Source organism: Siniperca chuatsi, linkage group LG11 (genome assembly GCF_020085105.1).
Source record: "Siniperca chuatsi isolate FFG_IHB_CAS linkage group LG11, ASM2008510v1, whole genome shotgun sequence".
NCBI classification, from domain to species: domain Eukaryota; kingdom Metazoa; phylum Chordata; class Actinopteri; order Centrarchiformes; family Sinipercidae; genus Siniperca; species Siniperca chuatsi.
This window is the reverse complement of record NC_058052.1, coordinates 6,695,910-6,721,824: the sequence shown is the minus strand read 5'-3', so window position 1 is coordinate 6,721,824 and position 25,915 is coordinate 6,695,910. Positions and strand designations below refer to the sequence as shown.

The window sequence follows — 25,915 nt, the reverse complement described above, 5'->3', positions numbered from 1 at the left end:
TTTTACCTAAACTGTAAGTGTCTCTCTGCCATCAAGCTGCTGTCAAGACAGCAAACTGAAGAACATACAACATAAAACAAGAGAAACAAACCCAAGCAACACTGGGGTGAGTGAGTGCAGTCAGTAAATGGGCCTATATATTTGCTTGGTCAATCATAAGAGATGCGTTTTGGTGTGTGCATGAAACAGCACAGAGACAATACATCATAAGCTATTTTACGCTCCGCCCTCAAACAAACCCAGGGTAAGTTTCATCAGGCAGGCTCTGGAGGTCCCGAAGCAGCGGGCTGCCTTTTCGTTTGCCCAGCACCGCCCCTCATCTGCTGAAGCCCGTCTACCTCTGACCTCCAGAACCTTACAGCGACTGCATTAATTTTACTAACAAAAATCAATCAGCCAAGGAATGGGACAAGAAGGAAGGCCCTTGGTATTACACCAGGCAGGACACACCCTCTGACTGGGAGTGTACGGCTGTTTTTATAGGTAATAGTTTAACAGGGGGTGGTGGCTAGGGGACAAAGGGATTGCTCATTTCCCCTGACCCCACAGATGAGTCATTCCAAATAAAGTTATGTGCCCCATTTAATATCATCAGAAAATGAGGCCTTAAGACAATTTGGGGATTATTTGATGTGAGTTTGTTCTGTGTTAATCACACGCAGGGAAGCATATGAGATTAATTTGTTTGAAAAGATGGCATTGGAGTGTTGAAGTTTGAGAAGGAAAATAATGCATTCAGTCAAGGGCAAGAGAGGGCATATGACTGCAAATTCCCAGCCATGTGGCAGTTTCATTTTTGTCTATTTATATGCTGGCTAGTCAAACAGACTCGCAAACATTCCCCAAAATCAGATTAGGAAATTATGAGCCCTATAATTAACCGGCTGTTTCAGTCGAGAGCCTTCCTATTTCCTAATGAAGAGCGAGTGAAAAATGGTTTAATAATGCAACAAATGTGCTTTATGAGCTATTAATATGTAGTACATAACATATTACATGACATAAACATGACAACAATATTGGCTACACATTTAAAGATCTGAATAAACTGTCCATGGTGGGCAGAGTACAGAGTTATGACAGTTAAAGAGGAAAGGCAGGCGCTGCATGGAGAGCTTGTGTTGCCATTACTCTGACAGCAAGCGGGGGATCATCAGCCCAGGGAGGGAGGTGGAGTGACTGAGTGTGTGTGTTTAAAATGGCCTATGTGTTTAAAATGTGCTGCACAATACCTGCTAATTCTATTAAGTGCTTGTGTGGTGTGGCTGTGTGGTTATGGGTTGATGTAAATGGACGGCTGGTTGACTAAACAATGCAATAGCATTAGAATAAGGTGATTGGATGACAGAGTGGAGTAGAAGGCCCAAGCCCAGCCACCTCGGGCCTTGCCAAGTCCATTACGTGTATTGGAGACATCTTGATATCCGTCATGGGGAGTTGCCAGCCAAGAGAGAGAAGAGGTTGTTGTTTCGTGCAGCCTTCATTGTCAAGATGGCTTCCACCTCGTGGCATCCAGGCCTAGGTAATGCAATCAAATGAGGACCTCACAAACACCCCCCTTTCAATCTGCTCCGGGACCTTTGGGCTGTTTTAGGAAACACTGGTAGTCAACTGGCTCAAGGACAAGCAAAGACTTGAGTTCTGTTTTGACTTTGCCACCAAGCCATCACTGTCTGATTTCATGATGTGTTTCCATAAATCATTTATAAAGCTCTTGACAGCCCAGAGTGGAGAACAACAAGAAAGTTAGAGCTGAAGAGGAGAGCATGCAACATGGACCGTGAGTACAGCTGCAATATTAATGCCATAATATATGGATGCTGATAGAGTTAACATAATGATTGCTGTGGGTTGTCTAATATACAGCAACAATATACATTTATACTACGGCCACTGAAAATTCTAAGCTCTTACTGGCTAGCAGGTGTCCATTAATTACTAGTTACTAGACATTATTATTCAGACACCTATTAGGCAGATATTTTAATGACTTAACAGCACTGGTCCACAGCACATGCACTGGAATTTTCTTCCTTCCTGTGTCTACACACAGCCTTGGCTTTATTCTTATCTGGCCCTTCACTCTAAGAGCCAGTTATTTAAAAACTTGTGTGGAGTGTGATTGTTTGAGTGTGTTCATTGAAGACAGGTGTCGAGAGGCTGCTATAATTACTCCACAACACAGCGCTTACCACAGGCGCCCCGGGCTTTCATCAAACTGGGGAAAAATTGCTTGGATTTAATATAATGATTTCCCCCTGATATTAACCGGCTGTGCGTGACACTGGGCTCGAGCAAGGAGATCAATTCCCCAGGAAAGTGTCTTCTTCAGACAGGCCGGTGAGCGAGGATCAGAGGGAGAATCACGGACCGGCACTTCCACCACTGGGGGGATGTTTGGATTAGAGGCTGGTGGCTCACTGTAGGTGTCTCAGCCCTGCTCCCCCCCCCATGCCACTCCCTCCTCCTGTACATGATACCTGGTGTGGGGCAAGGTGCTCCTGGAGGAGGGTAGTGATATATATATACACTAAGGCAGGAGAAAGGTCAGGCAGGCTGAATGTGGCAGGCAAACAGGCAGTGGGGGTCTGGGGGCCTGGGGATGAATCACAGGAGAATTGGTGCATGGCAGTGAATGAATAACCCGCCATGGCTCCCCAAACCCCATTATTTCCCTCCTTCTCCAGCGGGGCCTGAAATTCATGTCTGCGCATGCTGCCAGTTCATTAGGGGGAGGATGTCATTCCTCTTCTAGCTGCGGCAGGACAGGCCAGGCGGGCCCCAGGAGGACCCGGCCCTGTTTAATTCCACATCAACCGCTCCACTGAGGGCCTTAATCTCTGCTTGTGTGATCAATACTATATCAGTGTAAATTAAAATGACAATTTTAAAGTAATTAAGCCTGTTAATGCTCGATTCAAATGTCATTATTTGCACGAGGAGAGGCAGATGGCTGGATGTGTATACTGTGTGTGTGTGAGGGAGGGGGGGTTTTTTTTTTGAAGAGGGGGGTAAATCACAAGCCATGTCCACAGTGACAGGTAAAACACTTTAACTGGCACAGTCCGATGTTGCCGCAACAGCCACCAAAAGGAGGGCTTAACAAAAGCAGATTAACTCTCCACCCATGCCAGCCCAGAGACCTCTCCAATTTCAGAGGAGGATAACCCAATTGCTGAAATCTGATTTGTACAACCAAACCCAATTATGGCCATATTAGATGAGAAGTGGCAGGGAGAGAACGCTTGCCGAGGGAGGTAGGAAAAATAGAGGGGGTGGAAGAGGTGGGAGAGGGTGCAGGGAAAAAAGAAACGTTACACAATAAAAATGCACTTAACTATAGAATGAAGCCCAGCAGTAATTGTGTGATTCGATTATTTTTGTCTCCCTCCTTACTCCGCTTTTGAAAGGCTATTTAGAGTCATTGTTAGAGTGAAATAAATGGGGCCCAACGTTAACCTTGTCTCTGTGACTGTGTGTTTGTGTGTCCTGTCTCATGTGAAGTGAGGTGATGTGTAAGTGAAAAGGAAATGAAATGATCACATTGTTGGTTGTTATTATGACAGGCTCACAGCCCACAGCCGGCGACCCTGCACTCCGCTTAGACCAGATTCACCAATTACACCCAATCACACCGGTTAGGGGCCACACAGGGCCCAACAACCACAATTCCTACTGCAACTGTTGCCTTGCAGAGACGGGACCTAACAACATTACCAATCAGACATGCAGTTTCCACTTTCTGTTTCTTAACTCTCCTCAGTGCTCTCTAACATACACACCTACTCCAAATGACAACGAAACACACAATTTTCTAAACTGCCACTGGTGACGAGCAGACCATTTCATGAAGCCCTGAGTCAGTCTAATGAAGCAGCTAACAGAATTGTCCTCTGCTGAAAATGCCCATATCTCACAATTAGCGGTCACGTGGTGACAAAACAAGAGGAAGTGTAGCGATTAAAAGGAGGTCATTAGCACCGCAGTATAGATCAGTCATGGATGCGTCAGTCACTGCTCAGCTCATTCAGCAAAAAAGCAGACAGCTGTTACAAGACAGAATAATTCTGTGACACTGTTGTCACCGATGATTAGATTGGACCACCAGTGACAGTTAGAGGAAATCGCCTGAAGGTGTAGTTATTTGACAGCAAATGTCCCACAGTGGTGTGATTGTTCAGATGAATGATAAGAATTGTCTGAATGCTAATTATTATCAATATATGCACCATCTTTATCCTACGTGATCAGCATTTAGGATACAGGTGTTGGTTTAGAAACATTTAATCAACAATCAGAAAGCAAATGCTGAACATTTCAAGTTCATTTTCCCTAAATGAAGTGAACACTATGCATTACGTTGTGAGCTATTAAACCTCTTAAATCTGACTGACTTTATCACCAAGTCTGCAACAGTACAGCACAGACCCTGAGCACTGTCCTCAGCGGTGCAGCGCCATGAATAATTAAATACATGCCAATAGTGAACAGACAGAAAGCATCCCAGCTGAAAAACAAGGGCAACCTGTGAGTATTTAATTAGCAGGGTGGGTGCTCCTGTGCATGCCTGATCATGCAGGGTAAAGGACATCCAGGGGCCGGAGAAAAGCTTGCCATTGTATTGGTTTGCATCCAAGCTGTCCGATCCATCATGCTGTCTGTTGACTGGTGTTTGCAGAGCCAGCCCTTATTAATTATCAGCTCATTTTGGGAGGGGGGGGGAGTCAAGGGTGGATTGTGGGCGGTAGGTGGTAGGGCCTCTTTCATCAATGTAAGCAATTGCTCTAAGAAAACTCTACTGAGGGTGATTAAGGTCAATTTGGCCTGGCATACTGGATGTATCTTCAAGGAGAGGATGAGTGGATGCCCCTGGGATGGAGATGTGGGAGGTGAATGTGTTAGCTGTAGTTATCTGATCCACATCGCTGTATCCTATTGGCAAGAATTAGTGACAGCATTAGTGATTGGTTTTCAGCCTAGAGGGTCAAATACACTTACCTGAATAAGAGAAAAAAAACACTAAAATCCCTTTTACACAGTGGAACGTACACTTCTATTCAGTAAAACAAATGACTGCTGCCTGTTTAAATGCTGTCCACACTTATTTGAATATTTAGATAGCTGCTCATAATTAAGAAGTCTACAGATCTAGCAGGCAGGAAGAGTTTCGTACCTCTCAGAGCAATGCTGGCCCCTCCATCATTACAACTCTGAGGTGCCTTTGAGCAAACTCCAGTGTAGCTGGTGAGTGTTCAACAGATATCTCTCAGATCTGTCAATACATATGGTATGATGGTATAATGTCATATTCCTTGTGATGTACCTTGACACTCATGTTAATAAAGGGTACTTTTAAAGAGACACCAAGAACTATTTAAAGGGTAGGTTTACATTTATTCAGGTCTATCTTAATACAACACTCACATGCCCATTAGTACACTGTAGGGGCAGGCGGTATACCGGTTTCGTCACTGTCACCGGTGTCACGTTCTTCCACGACATGGATTTGCAATACCGTCATTACCGTGATAAATGTTTTACCATATTAAAACTAATGTGCTTTACTGTGGCTGCGATAAGATGCAGGTAGAAGGCTACACACGTACTCGTACAATTAATTTCCTCTCTAACGCCAACTCCGGAAACACGAAGATGTGGAAGGTAACGTTACCAGCAAAGCACGCCAATTTCTCTGTTGTTGGCTGCAAAAACCAACACAAAAGTCTTCATTTACTCCCACCATCCGAGGAAGTGAAGACGCAGTGAATTAACTTTATTTTTGATGGAAATGTCCCCACAACAAATGGGGTATCTTATATGTGTACGCTAAGTTAACCATTTTACTCCGGATTGCTTTAGCTTTGACTGCTGTAAGTTACAAAGCAGGCTTCTCTTCAAAACTGAAGGATGGATCGATGCCAACTTCAAACTTGGAAGTTGCTTTACTGTTTATTTTGCAGGTCAGCCTGTTGAACTAGGTGTTAGCATTTTGCGGGCTAATGTGGCTAGTGTCTATTGTACTTGATGTTGGACTAATGTTGTAATATTGAGGGACAGTCAAGAGAAATTGTGGAACGTTACGCCTCATTTGAAGCCAATTAAATAACCAGAGTAGTATGTTGGAAAGTTTGGGGGTTTTTTTCACGTTGCTTTTTGTGGAACTTCATTCTGCAACGCTAACGTTACGCTCAACTGGCTTTGTTGTTACACGAAAGCCAGTGTTATGTCCCAGCTGGTATAAAACAAAAAAATACCCTGATATGAGTTTTAGGTCATATCGCCCTTCCCTAGAACAGAAGAAAGAGTTACTGGTCACTGTAATCATTCCTCCTGTCCATTCTGGATGTGAAAAGATCCTAATGTGATTCCTATGTAAGTGATGGGGGACAAAATCCACAGTCCTCGTTCTGTACAAAAATGCATACGGACGTTCAACAAAGCTTCAGCTATCTTAATTAATCAAATCAAGATGGTATCTTCCAAAGTTAGACTTTTTTTAAACCACAAAATTCCCTCTTTATCTTTCCCTGGACATAGTTTCCTTACTGAGCTGCAGTGTAGGGATTGTAATACAAAGGGGTAGTTTCAGACTGCTGACACTTCAACACTCGTATACACAAATATGTTAACATGCACTGAGAGGATCTGAAACTCAGTGGTCCTATAGTTAAAGATGGTTTTGTAAGAAACTGTGAGGTGTACACAATATTTCAGTTCAGATTACATGGAAACGTCAACGCTAAACTGCCAGCTAAATATAACCTTCCATAGCAATAAACAGTGGTGGAATATGCTAAACATCTACTTCACATGTCAGACAGAAATGTTAATAACTTTTTACTCCACCCAGATGTAGTTACTACTTACTTTCAGATTAAGATTTTACATTCAAAACATATCATTTTATAAAATATAATGCATAGTTATAGATTTAACTACCCAACAGAATGTAAAGTAGTTAAAATTAGCACCACCTTGAACAGCATTAAACAACATTAAAATGCTGCCTACATGTTAATGCATCATTAATATTTAAATACACAATATATATAAAAATCAATTCTGCATAATGAGTACTTTTTCTTTTGATATTGAAGTACATTTTGTAGATAATACTTCTGTACTTTTACTTTAGTAAACTTTTGCATGTAGGCTTTGTACTTGTGATTCTTCCACTGTGGGATTGCTACATTTACTTAAGTAAAAGATCTGAATACTTACACCACTGGTAATAAATATCAATATAACACAATAATACAGCATGATAGGGCATCATTGTTTAAATAAACATATGCATGTGTGTGTGTGTGTGTCTGTGTGTGTGTGTGTGTGTGTATGTATATGATGCATGTTGCAGATTTTTGGAGAGTAAAGTGACTGGGGTGGGGTGGATGAGGGTCTTTTTTCTCAATGGAGAGGGGGACTGTGAGAGCTGTGAGGACTCTCAATAGACAGAGGATTATGGAAATCAAAGCTGAGAGATTAGCTAATGGGAATATAATGGCCACTGACTGCCTGGGTCAGCTGGGCCATGCAAATGAAGTAGCTATAGCCAGTGGCGGAGGAAGAATCGATATGTATGTATGGACAAAGTGCTGGCTGAAGATGGCCCTACATCAGTAATGCTACAGAGGCATACATGTATGTGCACGCACAGGCTATCGAACACACACACACACACACAGAGTGAGGGCCCGAAGCCAGCAGACAGGAGTGAGCTTTCAGCAAGAGGACCCTGCTCAAGTGGGGAACCGGAGATATCGCCAGCTCCGGCCCCGCTCCCTCTCACTAATGTCAACAAGCAGCATGTGATTCTCCCCGACGCCTGGCTCTCATCCCCACTGACACAGCACTGAGATGCAGATGCCGGTCCAGCCCCACTCTCCACGCTCCATCAAATATCTATTCATCCCGCCTTGGCCCCAAAACAGAACAAACGTCCTTGTGGACAATCAATAGCGTTGCTACCAGGACAGCCAAGTATTACGACAGCATTTAAATACACTAAGTAGTTTATTTTCCTACGGACTCTGGACAATCTGACATCCGCCATTTAGGATGTGCAGATATTAACCTTCTTCGGATGTATGAGGTAAAGTGGGTGTCGTAAAATGCAATTGATTGGGACACATGACGGCTTTCACCATCAAACTAAATGGAACATCGCCTCTCTTATATATCAGAATACCAATTTTGAGCATGTCAGAAAAATTTCAATTTCAGGTGGGAGCGGAGGGACTCCGGCTCCCCGTGCCTGGCCTCTCCCCTCTCATTTTCATTCCTGCCCGCTCGGCGCAGCCATTCATCAGGACCCGGGCAGAGGACACCTCCCGCCTGCTCACAAATGCATGGAGCAGGCAATAAAATTAACCTTGTGGCAATTGTTTTCCCACCCGTTTGATGGCCCCGTGTCAGCTCATCTGTTACAGCGGGAAAGGAATAAAAAAGTCAAGCTCGGATGTGCAAAAAATTATGACTCGGAGTGGGGGGGTGCACTGGGGGAGGGGGGGTACCTGAATGGAGCCGAGCTAATGCCAGATTATGAAGTCAAAACCCGATCAATCAGTGTAAGAGAGTCGCTGAAAAGATGGTAGCTTGTTGATTTGTGTCTGAAAACAATAAAGAGCATCAAGAGCCTGGTAGGTGGTTATTAAGAAGACTACTGAGCAACAAGATGGTGTGATATTTTTACAGCTCAGCTAGCCACCATCCCTGACCCAGCCCTTTGACTGGGCGGGGAGGGACAAGACGGGGAGGGGGGGTGGTAAAAATCCTTCAGAGGGTGTTTATTTGCTCTCAACACCTCCTAAGCGATCAATATTTTTAATTTGGGTTCGAGTTATTATTTTTCACATCACTGCGCTGGGGAGCAGAGTAAAGTGGCTCATATTTTAGCACTAAAAAGATCGATATGACAGGCTCACCTTCACTCTGCCCCCTCGGTGGATGGGGGCCGCACATCATAATGGACGGTGGCGAGGTACGCCCGGCCCGCCTCATGCTGGAATCACATCATTATCTGTGGCTGGAGGACCCCCCCACCACCACCACCACAACACCCCTCCCTCCACCGCAGGACAACAACACCTCCACCTCCAACACTGATTTACTCCCCTAGCTAGATCCCGTCCAAACACACACACACACACACACACACACACACACACAGACACACACACACACACACACACACACAGGTAAACACTTTATCAGAGCGCTGTTTATGAGGAGAAGCTTTGTGTGTGTTGGTGGATGTCTCAGTGTGTATGAGAGCTGCCCATGCACACTCTGCAGTGATGATCCAGGAGGGCAAAAGGCTCAGTTCGGCCAGATTTGACTCCTTGTAATAAATGAATCAATTTCTCCACCTCTTTACACAATCTATTAATTATATCTACATTTACAGTCTAAATATTTTCACACAGGGAATGCCCACTCTCTCTGCCTCATAACTCACGTCTGATGGCAGTTTCATTGATTGTCGCTCAACCCATGTCCTGAGTGTGTGCGTGTGTTTCGGTGGGTGTGCTTGTGTCAGTGTTTATTCAGCTTTGTCACTATATGTGTGTGTGTATGCACTTATGTCTGCCCTGAGAGTATGAGTGATGGCCGTGGAGAGTTATGGCCTGGCGATATTACCATGCTGACATCTACTCCATTCAAGTGGCCTCAGTCAGTGCCGTACTTCTCACCATATTGAAATAAGAGCTCTCTTGGATTTAGTTAGCAATATTTTAACCTGCTTATATGTCTGCTGCGGTCTTTTTAAACACAGAGCTGAGAGGTGGAGGAGGGAGGGAGGGAGGGAGGAGGAGGAGGGGCTGCTCCTGCTAGTTAACCTCTGTGTGTAAAACCAACAGACTGTACAGACCCCTCCTCTATGACCCCACTTTCTCTGGAAAGTACATAATCTCTATATGCAACCTGGTTTTGTTTCATCATAAAAAGGTGGAACAGGGGGTGATATAGGATGCAGTTAAAAAAAAAAAAGTGCTAAATGCGAGTGACACGCATTTCTGGGTACCGTAAACACACTCACGCTGAGGCCTTGTCAGTACAGAGGGACACTAAGTGTTCATAAATTCCTGGCCGAGCAGAGCAGTACTGATGATTGCATTACAGCACGCTGCCTGGAGGAGAATTAAGGACTCACCTCTGAGGCTGAGCTGCTGGCAGCTACTGACAGGGCTGCTCTACTGACCAGGGACCAGACGGCAGCTTGGGCAGGACAGGCAAAAATGAGGAATCTAGCTGATGCTGTTAATCATTTTGTTGAAAGCCTTAAATTTACAATGTGAGACTATAGGTGGGGTTTCTGTAGCTTACTCATAGACTCATCATAGCTTAGACAAGTCCACCTCAATAAAGACAGCATTTGCTTAACCTGCATGTCTCTACTTTTTGTTTTCATGAGAAGACTTTTGACATGTTTCTCCTCTAGTGCCCGCAACTATCTGACTCTGAATCTGGTCTGATTGCATTCGGTATTTATCCACCGAAAGTATGAAACAGCTTATCAGCTGATCTGAGACCTGCACCCACAATTTTCTATTCAGCTGAGCATTCTCATGAAGCATTTCGTTGTAACTTCATCGTTAATGTTCTTATGTAATAAGTGTTTTTTTATTTCCATGTCACGCCAAACACTTCATTCAATATTTCATCCCACATGGAATTACAAGACACTGCTATTTATCAAACATAAAACCAAATATAACATGCATCTTCTGGTAACACATATACAAATCACAAAGAAAAAAAACAGTTCCAACAGTTTCTGTGCTACTGTATGCTTTCAAATGACATATTCATGGGAAACATTTGAAATAAATTGTACTCAAATAACAGAAAAAAGAAAAGAAAATGCTACGAGCCTAAAGTTTAGCTCTCCAGGGGACTGGCTAATTTAAATGTTTCAAATGTGAACAGCCAACTCAGTCTTTGTGTATCATCCATATTTACAAAATCAATTTCTGTTTTTATCTTATTAAACATTGTGTAGCTCCCTGTAAAGATTCAGTTGTGTGTTTCTGCAGTTTTTGGTTTCTGTATGTCTTGTTTTTTTATTTCCACTGTAAAGCACTCCAAATGCAATTTGGATTCCATACAAATTAGGACTCTGACTTAAGACTTATCTTATTTTTTAATTATCTGATAATCTCAGAGGAGCTTATTTACTGTAAATGTATATGTTTTTGCAAATTCTAATTTACTTCTGAAAAGACAAAGCCTGGGTGGTTTTATGATGTGAAGTGCAACCTATTTCACATTAAATTAATAATTTGAACCATTGACCATGATCACATTCAGCCTACCAGTTACACCTCTCTTATTCCAAATAATGTAATATTACTATATGCTCAATATATGCTCTATATGCAACCACACAGAAATCCAGTCAAATCGAAACTTTTGAAGTTGGGAATCACGCTAGACTGTTTTTCATTAGAAGTCTATTATCATTTGCCGATCATATGTACTCTAACATAAGACACTGATCCCATTATAACGTAATCAAAAACTGCTAACAGCTTGCTTTGAACTTCCAGTATGAGTGTTTTAGATCCATGACACAAATTGGTCAGGACAAAGTGCTTGCATACTATGACACTGTCTCCTAGGGTGAAAGCAGATGCAAGTACAAACACACATGTGCATACATAAACTCACAATGTCAGGATAAAAAGGAGACAGCGGTGTCCTGTCAAGCCACACAGCCTGATTTATCCTCTGTCGCTGCTCTCATTCCTGTCCTGCAGACCACAGACATGAGGGATGCCTTTAATTTCCCATTAAAATGCCCTGGAACAACTGAGGGCTGACGAGGCAGTGTGTGCTGCTGTGTGTCACTGTCGGTGTATGTGGATAGCTTGATTAGACTGTGTGACAGTGGTAGGTGTGTGTTTGTGCATGCAGGTTTGCAGGCGTTTCTGTTAAGCTGTGCAGACACCCGAGTACAAGTGTGCGTCAGGAAGCGGTAACATTAGCGCACGTCATTCTAGATGACATGGGCTGCAGCTCCAGGGCCAGGCCCACGATAAATATTAATGGCCAAGAACAAGTGGATTGGGAGTTGAGTTATCAGGGCGGGCCTTCCTAATTGACATTTTACCTGCTGTATACCTTAACAGGGCTGTAAAACACCAGGCCCGAGCTCAGCCGTAGGGGGGACGTGTCAGTCAAGCTCTTCCCCATCACTGCTGCCTCCCTCTGGGGGGAGAGGAGGAGCTCCAGCTTGCCTGGACTTCTCATTGTTCAGATTCAGCACCAAGGTGTTACATGTAGCATTTTAACATCAAGGAATTATTACAGTTTAATTTAGAGAAATGAAGATACAGTAAACAGACAATGCTACAGCCTCTACAGTGCATTTTAGATTATGTATCAGCAGGTCAGTTATAGAGGGAAATATGTCTGATTTTACAAAAAATTAACAGTTTTTTTCTCAACAAAAAATACAAAAGTTAATTTCAGGTCCACTGTTCTGACTAACTGAAAAAGGGGGATTGGTTTATCAGCTTCTTCAGTATTTTAATATAGTAAGTAAGTAAGTCCACTTGTTAAATAGATATTTAAGGTTTTTATAATTTCTTCATATTTAAGCACAGTTAGGGCTTCAACTAATGATTATTTTTATTACCGATTATATACCGAATATTTTCTCGATTCATTCAACGTCCAGAAAACAGTACAAAATAAATAAATAAATAAATAAATAAACAGCCATCACAATTTCCCCAAACAGAGCCAAAATTGACATAATCAAATTGCTTGTTTTGTCCAATCAAAACTCCAAAACCCAAAGAGATTCAATTTACTGTCACAGAAGACTGAGAAAACCAGCAAAAAATCCCATCTGGGAAGCTGGAACCAGTGAATTTTCTCTCATTTTTGCTTAAGAAATTTGTGGCTGATTAAGTTGGTGTCAATCATCTAATTGACGAATTTTTTAAGCTCTTATCACAGTTGCAAAAAAAAGGGTCTCTCATAATAGAACTTCACACATTAATTTATCAATCACATTCCTCTCTGTCACTGGCACAGAAATGCAGTTCAAAACACACTCTCACACCAGGCAGGCATGTAAACAATCTCACTGGCCTTTACCTAACACTCGCCACATTACTACACTCCCACTCATCCAAAACCTTCACTTGTCTACGTCCAAAGAAACTACACACACATAACCGCATACAGAAACACAACAAAACACAAGCTCATACAAAGTGGAAGCTCTGGACCCAGAAAAGTGTTCCCACTTACATTATCTGAAAATTGACAGGCGGGGCAGACAACAAACAATTATCCCCGGAGCACGGGGGGGAAAAAATCGAAGATTGAGAAAACAAATATGGGTGATGTCATCAAAGCTAAATGGCAAGCCCTGTGTGAGAAAGACTGGAGAGTCTATTCATATTTACTGTTGCCAGGATTTCAATATCAACATCATAGAAAGCACATCAGATGTTTCCCTTTCCACTGACTGATTCACAAAGAGAAGCACAAACTGCCATCTCTATTTGATGAAAATGAAAATACATCAAAAAGGTTAATCTCTAGACAAACACCATTAAATAAACAGCTCATAATGCCGGGATATTAGCAGCGCTTATATGAAATGGCAGATAATTATAGTTTCTAAAGGCCAATGGTTGTAATTTTTTTTTGAAAAGAGCAAATGTGACTCAGTGGGTGCTGTGATTTATGAGTGTTTGTGGAGGTGCAGTGTAGCGTGGTGATAACGCCAAAAAACATGGAGGACAACCAAGACACACTCAACTCACACTCATCACTGACAAACTGGGACCAGTCCATATATGGAGCAATCTCTACATATTATTCTATAGTCCTTTTTCCACATAATCTCCTGGGAATGCAGACATGATCATCTGACATATCTGTAGTCTGTCAAATAAGCAGCTGACATAAAACTACACTTAAAAGCACGTTTCCTTGTAAACCTCAGGATGGTTACAGAGCACAGGGCTGAAGTCCTCTGCTTCTGCTGGTAGGTTTAAGGATCTGGCTCCACCAAGTGGCCATATGCAAAATATCTATTCAGCTGGGGAACAAATAAATGAATAAAAAGGGACATTCACCAAGAATAAAGATTCTATCATAAGTATAATTCCATACATGGCCAAATTATATTCATAGATGCTAGTATTATTTACTGATGTGCCAGTTAAACAGGAAACTTGATATATGAAGATGAGGGAACGTTAACATGTATCTTTCAGAGGACAGTGTAACACGTTATCTCACTTGGACAGGAGACTTTTGCAAAACTGGACAAATTCTAATATTGGCATTGACTTTTAGTTATATTATTTAGGCCAAGGTGTTTTTAGCCTGTGTATCCATTGCTTTAAAATTAACTCTATTAAAACTTGTTTTTGTTAACGAAACATAACTATAAGCTAATGCTAAGGAATCTGTGATTTGTTAATAAATCCTGATAATCAATAAAGAAGCAGTCCCAAAACATTTAAAGTTTTAACCTGAGCTCTGACAACTAAATTATTTCCTAATATCTACTGCCACCTGGTGGCCATCTGCTGTTGTTATAGGTATATTAAGCTGGGATTTCAGTCTAGAGTTCACTAACATTTACTCCAAGCAATTCCTCTCTATGCACAACACAATGAGAAGATCTCATGAAGTATCAATATATAGTTTTTCTTTGTGTCAACCAACAGATGCCGGTCAAGTTCCTGTGTTCCTTAGCTTATGTTGTATTCCGATCTTAATAAGACAAACCCCGTAAAAGATGTATTCTTGAATTAAACTCATTGTAAGCAACTCAAAACCAAACACCACAGTCAACGTTTTCAACAGTCACACTTGGCCTTTTCCCACCTAACATGAATGCACATAGTGGGGGATAGTTTTGAGTTTATCTTCTAACTATAGCAAATGGACGTTGCAATTCCAACCACAAGCTTCCATTCCACCACAGTGTCCTCATTTCAGAGCTGAGTTCACAAAATGACTTAGGTCAGAATTCAGAGAAATGGGGGGCTGTCAAGATTGAAAATACTATTTAGCATTAAAGTGTAATGACTCATTAAACTGCCGCTGCCACTGCTACTGCTGCTATTACTTCTACTGCTAAAATTACTACTGCTAATGACAGTGGTACTGGAGAACTATTACTAATGTTTAGAGTGAAATGTGTGGTCAAAATGGATCAGGCAAGAGGTGGGAAATTGAATTCTTTCGGGCTTTACTATTTGAAAGGAGACTTCTAGTTTGACAACACTGTTTGATGCAACAAGTCTGAGGTCTTCAGTGTTTAGGGAAATGATAGAAATATTACTTTTTTTAATTTTAGAACAATGTTTGCTCCCTTGTATGAGAATATGGATAGTTTTTCTCAAGTCATTCTAAGTTTATTTAATGTGTAATTGAATCAAATCACTGTCGAGCCACGTAAGCAACACACGTGAAAACCACTTCAAATTCCAAGAGTTTGTGTGTACTTCCCCATAGAATGTGAACGCACCATCCATGTATCATGTAACAGCACTTACTGTGAAATGCTCCTGGGATTTGTAGTTCTCATCGAGGTAGACGCGGACTCTGCTGTACTCCTTCATGGCATCACTGGACAACAGCTCTCTGACGGACAGAACACACACACAGAGATATATCAGGAAATGTCAATCAAATCCAAAAGCATCTAAGTTTTCTTCAAGTTGAACCACATTTAAAGTTAATTCAATCAAGTTCATATTTATCCTGATCCAAGATTTACACTATAAGGCATATTCTTTCAAAAGAAAACAACATATTTTGCTGTGCTGACGTGCAGCTGTGATGCAACCAGTGGGGGGAGTAGTCTGTTCAGTTTAAAACAGACTACTGCTCCGTGTCCCACAAGCCATCAAGTAGGTGTTTCCCTATCATAGAAACTGCTCCGCTATTACCATTATAATAAACTAAAAAAAAAATAACATTTAGGCAAATTACCACATCATGAGCACAATACTTACTTGACAAAACTATCCACGTGTGACATGGACGCCTCATAATTCTTCCCGCCAACCTCTTGACAGTGCACTGCCAAGAAGTGAGGCTTATGCGACTGTACTGTCTGTAAGAGAAGAGAGTGGGGGGGGGGGGAGAAACACAGGTCATAAAGGAGGGAAAGGGAAAACAGTTCCACTGCACTTTATTTTTCAATGCAAGTGCATCCATAACAGCTGTAACAACACTACAGTAAGCCCATTTGCTCATAATAAACAAACCTTAAGTTGAATTATTCAGTCGAGCACAAAACCTATATGAGCGTGGCGCCTGCGCCTCTACAATTCTTCCTAACTCGACTCTGTGACATGCTACTATATTTACACAAGACAAAGTGCCTTGCTAATGTAGGCAGAAGGCACTTAGTGAGCTTGTTCCACAAGCATAACGCTGGCCCCTCTTCATCTACCATCAGGGATGTGCCTGCAGCACAGAATGTATGTATACAGCAGGGTGTGACAGATGCTCACATGTCACCACTCGTGTTGACACATCACTCACTATACCAATAACAGCTCCATTGCTGCAGGAATATGTCAGGAATGTTTATTAGAATATGGACAAGACTCCAGTAAATACTGTTACAGGAAAAAAAAAGAAGTTATGAAATGAATATAAACTTGCATGCATGTTCTGTAATTAATATAAATGTATATACTGTATATAAAGTGAAAGTAGTAAGACTCACTTCCTGCAAGCTATCCAATCCAGAGTCACATAACCTCATGTTGCTTTCCTTTAATATTCCCTCTTACACATAGTGAGGTGTTTGTGAGCACCCTGTCAGAGGTGTTCAGAGTGGCTGACCTCTAATGGAAAATCAATACCACAGAGTGATTTAGAGCACTCACAAGCACTCACAGGGTCGGGCCAATGGATGGTAGGCAGAGGACATACATCAATGTCACTGGGTATTGGGGGGTGGAGGAGCGACAAATGGTCCCTGGACCCGAACGGAGCCCTGCTACTTCAGCAGCACCCCACCTCAGCGTTGCATTTTGCTCACTACAGGCCCAATCAAATAAAAGTAATGTATGGCAATAACACTATGGATTTTCCATCAACCTATGGCTTGTCACTTAGCCCGATGACCCAAGAGCGGGGACCTACAGCAGCTCAAACTTGGAAAGATTAGTGGACCCATCAACTCACGATGGAAAAGGTCACACTCTCAAGGAGCTTGCAACTAATGTCAGTCTCGAATGTGACGTGTGGGACGTGTATGTGTGCGTGCACACACTAACATGCACGTGCTTGTGTTAATCGACTGCATTCTATTTATCTTTCCAGGCTGTAAATTCAGGTCTGTGTTGGCAAAGAGACAGTATCCAGGTGGTAATTTCATTACCAGAATCACCAATGCTATCAGCCCAAAACCAAACAGCATCAACCAGTGACCTTAATTTACTTTGGCAAAGAGCAAACCTGTGACTAATATCCAATTAAATCTACCACTGTTAACAAGAAATTATGTTGACATTTGAGTTTAGTAGTGACCGAAATATTGACACGCCAAACATTGTATCTAAAACATGATTTTACGATGGGCAACAACAGCAGTGGCCTCTCTAAACAACCCTCAGACGGTGACAGCTGCTGTGGCAGTGGTGAGAAAAGCCTGTCTGGCCGTGCTGACATGACTAACAGAGCACTGCCATATGGGACCATTTCTCAACCTCACAAGGATGTCAGACGCTGATGTGTTTGATAGAAGTGTGGTCGCTCATCCTCTCTTTTCGCTCTCTCTTGACAACATTTGAATTCCAAGGAGGTTTCCATTTGACTAAATTACATATTTGTCAAACTGAGGCCTGTTAGAGTATGTACTGCCCTACTAAAGTCTAAATCAAAGTCAATATCTTCCAAATTCACAATCCTTTACTTAGGGATCACAGCATACATCCAGAATGCTCCATCAGGTTGTGTTGTTAATTTTAAATCAGAGACAAGACCATGTGACACACCTTGTGACACATGTATTAAAAGACACACAACAAACCTCGATCATGACTTTCCTCAAACTAGAAAAGGGCTACATTTCTGAAGAAAATGAAAGTGTGCTCACTGCTGAAAACATGTAGTTAAAACATTTGAAATAATTGAACCAGATGAATTTGTAGTTGAAGTGACAGCCGAACTCCAAATACTTAAAGGAGTTAAATTAGCAAATAAAAATAGAAGAGCTGAAAGAAGTTCCCTTTTTGGTGTAAGCAATGAATGAAGTGTCAACTTCAGTGTAACCACTGAGTGAAGTTTCAGTTGAAGTGCAATTGCGAAAAGGAGTTCAAGTTTCAGTTTAGGTGTAAGCACTGAAAGAAGTTGAAATGTCAGTAGAAGCATAGGTGATAAATTAAACCAAACCGGAAGTGTCAGTTAAAATGAAGTCCTGAGATGAATTAGTGCCAGATTAAGTACATAAACTGAAATAAGATATCAGTTTGTCAGTGCCAGCTGAATTGCAAGAACTGAAAGCAGTTGTACAGTAGCAAATTCTATATGAACAGTGAAAGTTGTTGACCTGATAACTGAAAGGGTTTGAAGTGTCAGTCAAAGTGTAACCATTAACATGGGTTCAAATGTCAGTTAAAGACGGTCAGTTGAGACAAATGCAGTTGAAATGTTAGTTGACGTGTAAGTGGTGAAAGCAACTGAAATGCCATTTGATGAGTAAAAGATGAAAGCGGTTGAATTGTCAGTCGAGGTGTAAAATATGAATGCAGTTCAAATGTCTGTTGACATGTAAGTAAGGCTGGGCGATATTTCATAAATAATATCTCAATATTTTTAGGCTATGCCGCAAAATACAATATATATCTCGATATACATATTTTCTCTAAAATAACATACTGTAAATTCTCATATAGTGCAAACAGATTGTAGAATATAATGCATTGCTGTAGATTAAACTACCCAACAGTATGTATATAAAGTAGTTAAAGGTCCAGTGTGTAACATTTAGAAGGAGCTATTGGCAGAAATGGAATATAATATTTATATAAGTATGTTTTCATTATTGTATAATCACCTGAAAATAAGAATCGTTGTTTGATCGAATGTTTTCATTACCTTAGAATAAGCTGTTTATATCTACAGAGGGAGCGGGTCCCCTTCCACGGAGGCCGCCATGTTGCACCGCCATGTTTCTACAGTAGCCTAAAACGGACAAACCAAACACTGGCTCTAGATAGGACCTTTGACATTTTACGCAAGTTTCGCGGCCACTGTAATTTCTCCCACATGCTTGGAAGCGGAGGGTGAGGCGAGCGGTACTCAAATGGTTGCAATCTGCAATTTCACCACTAGATGCCACTAAATCCTACACACTGGACCTTTAAAATCAGCACAACCATAAACATCTACAGCAGTAAAATACAACATACACATTAATGCAGCAGTAATATTAAGCCAAAAACATCATATATAATAATAAAACAAGGACGGGGACCATTTTACTGTGAGCGAGTACTTTAAGTAAATTTTGCTATAGTACTTAAATACTTTTACCTTAAGGTTTAGAATGTAGAACTTCTACTTGTAGTGGAGTATTTTCAAAGTGGGATTGGTATTGCTAAGACACAAAAATTGGTACAATTACTGAAACCACTAACTCATGTAGCCTATCTATTGACCTGGTATGCTAAACCATAAGCACATTATCTGCTTTACACTCATTTAGCAATTCTAAAACACACTTTTGCAAAACACTAAACACAGTTCTCTACATTAGATCAAAACTTAAATCCCTGTGTTTCTTTTGGAGGACACTGCCATTCATCGATTATCCAAACCCAGTCCTCACAGATGAAAACACTTACGGCTAATTTGTTCACTTAGAAATCAGAACTTGACTGTACTGTGCTACTGTAATACTGTATAGTACCACTTACATTTACAGTAGTTCACAGTAACAAGCCTATTTTTGTTCTCTTTTACTGTATACAGCATGTGTTGTATGTTACTGTTCATGCAAAAAAAATACAGTACATAAAAAACATTCCCCTTGTATTTGTTTTATTGTGTATATATACTGAATTTGCATACATTATATTTGTGAAAATAGATGTAGGCTACGTGTGCATACTATATGACAAACTTTTACAGCAGACTACTGTGCCCTGCACACTGAAAATACAAGAGACACATGCTAGTACTGTTTTCCATTTATCACATGAGTGTGTAGTTGGCATGCAGAAGGAGTTATTCTTTGATATTTGTGTGTAGCGTTTTGATGCAAAAATACCATTTTTACAAGAGTTAAAAAAGTTTTGGATGAAGTATGTGATGTTTTGCATGTTGTGTGTGTAGCTGTGGGTTTGTGTGTTAAGTTTTGACAAAATGAGCCATAGTTTCAGAAATTGTGTCTAAGCATTGGTAAAAAAAAAACTTTAAGAAATGGACCTGAGTACTTCTTCCACCTCTGGTTAGCACACCCACAGCCTAACTGCACCTGTGTGTAACCGGCTGAGCAAGACGGCGTAACGTTACATAAACAGGCACTTTTTATTTCTTTTCTGTGGCAGCAAACAACACACAGCCTTTCAGTAACTATTATACTGTAACCTGAGCTTAACTAAACACTTTATGTACACACTAAAGTAAAGTTAACCTAACTACCCCTCAGCATTGACCAACGGAAAGACTGAAAACTCAAATATGACGATATGGTCATCTGCTATATCTCACATTAATTGATATTTGAATATTTCGAATATATTCAATATATCGCCCAGCCCTACATATAAGTGGTAAAATCAGTAAAGGAGTACATTTCAGTTGAAGTGGTGAGTGATGAGGACTAATCAGGAGAGCCTGAGTCCTATTTCATGGTTCCTATTTAGAGGTGAAAAATTATCACAGGAATCCGAGGAGTTTGTGAGCTGACGTACGATTCTTTGTTGGTTTTTTTTGTCCAACTGTGGTGCATTCACTCACGCAAAAGATTCTGTGAACGTAATATGGGAAATATGGGGCTTCGGGAGACAATCTGGAGTTCATCAAGTTACTTTTAATTTAATTTTAATCTTTGATTTAATGTTATATCTCTTAATAAACGGCTTTAATTCCAATACATCTCTATGTCAGGCAGGCCTGGGGTTTAGTCTTCAGGATCAATAATACAGTGTAATTACAGACTGTAATTACAGACTTACGAAACATCAAATCAATGATGGCCTTCAACACTGTGCATCTTTGCAATTTACAGATCACAGGACTGGATGTGGGGAGCTGACACGATCACTGGCCTGTGATGGTCCAAAGACGTTTCCAATGCAAATTGGCTGTGGGTATATTCAATTCAGTGTGGTGCAATGCAAAGCACTGTTTATACTCCTGCAGCAGCAATGCTGGATTCCCATTCAAACCAGTCTACTGCACACATGTGGAGCAGGCAAATGACCCTGCTTTGCTTACGTGTAAATGACATAACCTGAGACTGGGTGAGAGTCCTGATTTTTGTTTTCAATTTTGCCTGAACTTAATATGTAAGAACTGTCTTTGGTATTCTGAATGGCTAATACTACATTAAGTGATATCTTTTAAGTAGAAATCCTAAATAGATTCAGTATTATGGCCTATATTGGCAGGCAACTACAATCATAAACACAGGAGAGAAACACACGTAATGTAATTAATATATTAATTGTCATAAATTGTATATAAGGTAAGATATCTCTCTCTCTCTATTTCATCATCACTTCCTGTTTTTCCATTTTTTCTGGTCAACCAGCATGGGGTTTGTGTTGATGATGAGAGGAGAGGTTGAAGAGCCTTGCTAACTGTAAATGAGGAGATATTTTTGTTGATAAAGCAAGTTTTGTTTGGAAAGGCTTACTTTGTGCCTTCAGCAGAACTCTTCATGGACTTGTCGCAATTGTCTTTCATTCTCATTGCAAGACAACGTTATGGATGATAATGCCTGGGCTCCACTTTTTGTGTAGATTGTAACATAACTGGCTTGCTGGATTTGTCTTGAGATATTATGAAGTAGGATTTAGGAGTGAAGACGAGCAATTCTCCTTGTCGTTATCATGTTGTACGTTTACATTAACGTTACTCTTGATTGGCATGAAATCAACGGCTTAGTGGTCAAATGTTAGGGTAATAACTTTGTTATAACGTTAACATTATTAAACGTTACCTTTGAGCTCTAAGTTAATGTAGCTAACATTAAAACAATGTTTGTAGGTTATTACTTATCTGTTTAGCTAACAGACCAATGTTGAGAGTTAGCTATCAGCAATTACTTTGACGTAGCTGGTCTGTTACTTGGTAGCTAACAGTCAACTTACCTAGTTCACTAACTATAACTAATAACTAATTTGCCGTCTCATACCAGTTAAAAACACATGAAGAAAAAGGTGAATGAGCATTAACACAAATTTATTTTATTTTGTTATATCAGCCGTTGCATGTATGAGTATGTGCTGACCGCGAGATGTTAATATCTGTTTCGTCACACCCCTAAAACCTTACACTGAGGGGAAGATTCCTGTAAATGGTTAAGATTACATTCTTACTTGCAGAAATGCACTGCGGTTCTCTTAGAAAAGAGACCTACATTTGCAGACATCTTGTTGCCGTTTAGTTTGTTCTCATCTGCCCAGATAAACTGAACTAAACAAGCAGAGTTTGTCTAAACTGCTCCAAACATGCTTGGTATGAAGAGGCAGTGTCGGAAAACACAGCTTCTGCAAAAAGAGTAAGAAAGCTACATAGAGTCAGTTCAAGAGGAGAAACGGACAGCATTGTAGCAGGTTTTGCGGTAGCTAGAGCAAACATGTCCATGAACAATGATCGAGGTGTGACCTAAAATAAATAATTGTATTTCCTCAAGGAATTCCCTCAAGCTGCAGATTTGCTATTCCATTCACTGTGCTGAAAAGCTGGAGAAAACAAGACACAACAGCAAGAAAACACAGTGATATACAGACACTGCAGGTACCAGCAGGCAACCTTGTCCAATGCCCTTTGCTGTAGTTGCACCAGTTTAACAGCTTTTCTTTTTCATATCCTCTGAGGTTTTTTTTTTTTTTTTTTGTGAAAAACACGTCACTGTTTGACGAGTTCATGACCAAATAGCAGGCAATGGACCAGAAGACACAGTGAGTGTATTGTGTGTGCAGAGGGGTCACGATGAGTTAGCGCAGCGTGGCTGATTATAGTTGACTCTAGCTGTCACTGCTGGTTGTTCCTAGCCGTGCCGAGTTCAGAGTCTGATGCTTCTTTCCATGACGTCAGCCGGCAGCAGCACAGAGCTGGCATGAGGATACAGGCCTGCCTGGTTCACACAGGGGCACACCTCTCTTTCTCTCTCTCTCTCTCTCTCTCTACATGCTTTCCTTTCCCTCTTTCTCAATGCACACACATTAGCAGAAATGATACTTTCCTCTAAAGTGCGCAAGCCTGCTGCACAATGCAGACAGAATTCCTCAACAGCCGTAACCAGGACATGCCTCTACACACACACACACACAATGCTTATGATATCCAATATTCTCAGTGCTAAAGAAAACATACAGGCTGGAATCACCTGGCAATCGACATGTTTTGGCACGCCAGTGACAGTGTGTGGCTCTTTTAAGGAACAGGGCAGTGAGTAGTGAGTGTGTGGGTGAGCGAGAGAGAGAGAGAGAGGGTGTATGTTGACTGCACTCAGAGCAGACAGGTGTTGGCGATCGAAGCAGAGGGAAAGGTTAGAAATTAAGTTGTCTATTGGCAGTAAATGTACAGTGTGGGTTACAGCTTGTCCGTGGTTAACACGATGCTTAAGTTACCTCATTAAGCAGATCATATGATTCTGGAAGCATGGAAGCAATAGTTTCAGACTGACATTCCTCTCTCTACATTCCTCTCCTGTACAAGACAGTATAGGACAATATACAGAGCACTACAGGAAACCAGAATGCTGTCAAGCAGGCAATATTTCATTAATGCACAGCTATTCAGCTGTGGCATACAGCATATATCTTATTTAAATTGAGTTTGCTTTACTAACTTTGAAGTTGAACTGAATTTTTTACTAATAAATCAGTATATACTGTATATCCTTAGTGTTTGTTTTGACTTGTGCAAAATTGCAATTAACAAAATGAATACTTAAAAAAAAAAAAAAGATTTTTTGATAACACTTTATTTGATGGTGGGTGCATAAGACATGAACATGAAGGAGTCTTTATGAAGAACCAAGAAAACATAACCTGTCATAAACATGCCATAGCAGGCCTAATTATCATCCATAAAATAAACTATTTAACTTTATGTGTTAACGTTACATTATACTGTCATATGTGCTTGGTTTTGACAATGCCTGTCATGAGACCATTAGAATTGTGTCATGAATAATTCCCTTGACCTCAAGTGAAACCATTCGAACTTGTCATAAAGATGTCAGTAAGTTTTATTACACTGTCAAATGCTTTTATAACGGTGTCATGAATATTTCCCTTGACCTCAATTAAAGTCTACTGTTAAGCTAATACTTCTCATTTTTGGTCTGATAAAACAGTAAGTTCATCAAATTCAGTGCCCCATATCGCTATTTTCCAAGCTACTGTAGCTGTCATAGGTGGGTGCCGGTCATTTGATGACATTAGCAGACCCCATTTCTAAGGTAATGTTAGCTATTGTTGCACACTGTTAGCGCTGCAGGAGAGCTGAAGAGAGGCAAGGCACTCTGGGGTGCACAAAAACGTCAAATCATTTGGATTTTCGTGGAAAAAACATCCTGAGTCCTTTACATAGAAATCAGTCAGTTATAGGCAACACAGAAAGTCGGGGAAGGTCTCATTTTTTAAGTTGCATTACAATCTGTTCACATAATGGCAATAAAAAAGCGTTTAATACATGTAAGAACCACCACCCACCTTTAAGCTCTTAGTAACAAACGCTGTTGATTTGAGGTGGCATAAAGAAGACTTAATGGAACTTATTAGTCTGGCAATTACCAGGAAACCTAATCATGCATTCAGTATTCACTTCTTGGTTATTAGTCCTGCATCAAATTTAATCTGTATGATGTGTGTTCAGTTTATTTGAGGAAATCTATGACTCCCACTTGAGGCAATCCATTATAGATGGAGCATTTGATTGCAGATGCACTGCAGTAAAATACAGATCTCAAATGCCTTGTGTCCACAGAATTGTTCTGAGGTCTTTGACATGTACTGCACTATAAATGTACATGTACTGCACTACTCACCATACTAAGTATTGTTGCAAATTTCAAACATCCTGTTTAGTTGAGTTGTGAACCATCTAATCATCTGAATATTATCACTTTAGGCTGAAAGTATACATGTTTATGTCCTTGCTACAATATTTGAAAGGCAGTAATCTTGTATATGCTTGGGGCTAAACAGAATGATGACAGTCAGGCTGTGTGTGTGTGTGTGTGTGTGTGTGTGTGTGTGTGTGTGTGTGTGTGTGTGTGTGTGTGTGTGTGTGTGTGTGGAGTCTGGAATATTTTCTGTCACAAGCAATGCACCAATGCAATGCACCAATGCTTCCTGGGAATAGTAAATAAGACTTCTCAACAGTGTTTGAGGTGTCGTTTATTTACTTAGTTTACATCCTGGTCTGAACTAACCAACTAACTTTTTCCAGCTACTCTCCAACCGCTGTCGCACTGTCCACATGGAAGCAGTGGAAGAATCTGCTTCTTCCACTGCTTCTGTGGGAGCAGTAGCAGACAGAAAAAAAGAAGGGGAGCCTTTTAATGCAGATAAGTGAACAATATATTTTTTATGTGTAATATGAGCACAAATGCAGGCACTAAGAGCCCACAGAAACACAAAAAACCAGGCAGCTACTCTTCATGTAGCAGTGATGCTGCCTGAGGAAGAGTACCAAGTTTGTCTGCATATGTACACATATTGAACATATATAA

At 40.9% G+C, this 25,915-nt stretch overlaps 1 protein-coding gene across 3 annotated transcripts in view; it reads right to left on the bottom strand.

Annotated features, from left to right (window-relative positions):
* LOC122884277 (inositol polyphosphate-5-phosphatase A) overlaps nt 1-25,915 on the bottom strand; it is a 144,636-nt gene that overhangs the window by 76,369 nt on the left and 42,352 nt on the right. For all 3 annotated transcript variants that reach the window (XM_044213983.1, XM_044213984.1, XM_044213985.1), the window contains 2 exons: nt 15,996-16,096; nt 15,534-15,621 (listed from right to left, as the gene is read on the bottom strand). In XM_044213983.1, the coding sequence (XP_044069918.1) occupies nt 15,534-15,621; nt 15,996-16,096 (189 nt within the window). The remainder of the gene's footprint in view (nt 1-15,533; nt 15,622-15,995; nt 16,097-25,915) is intronic.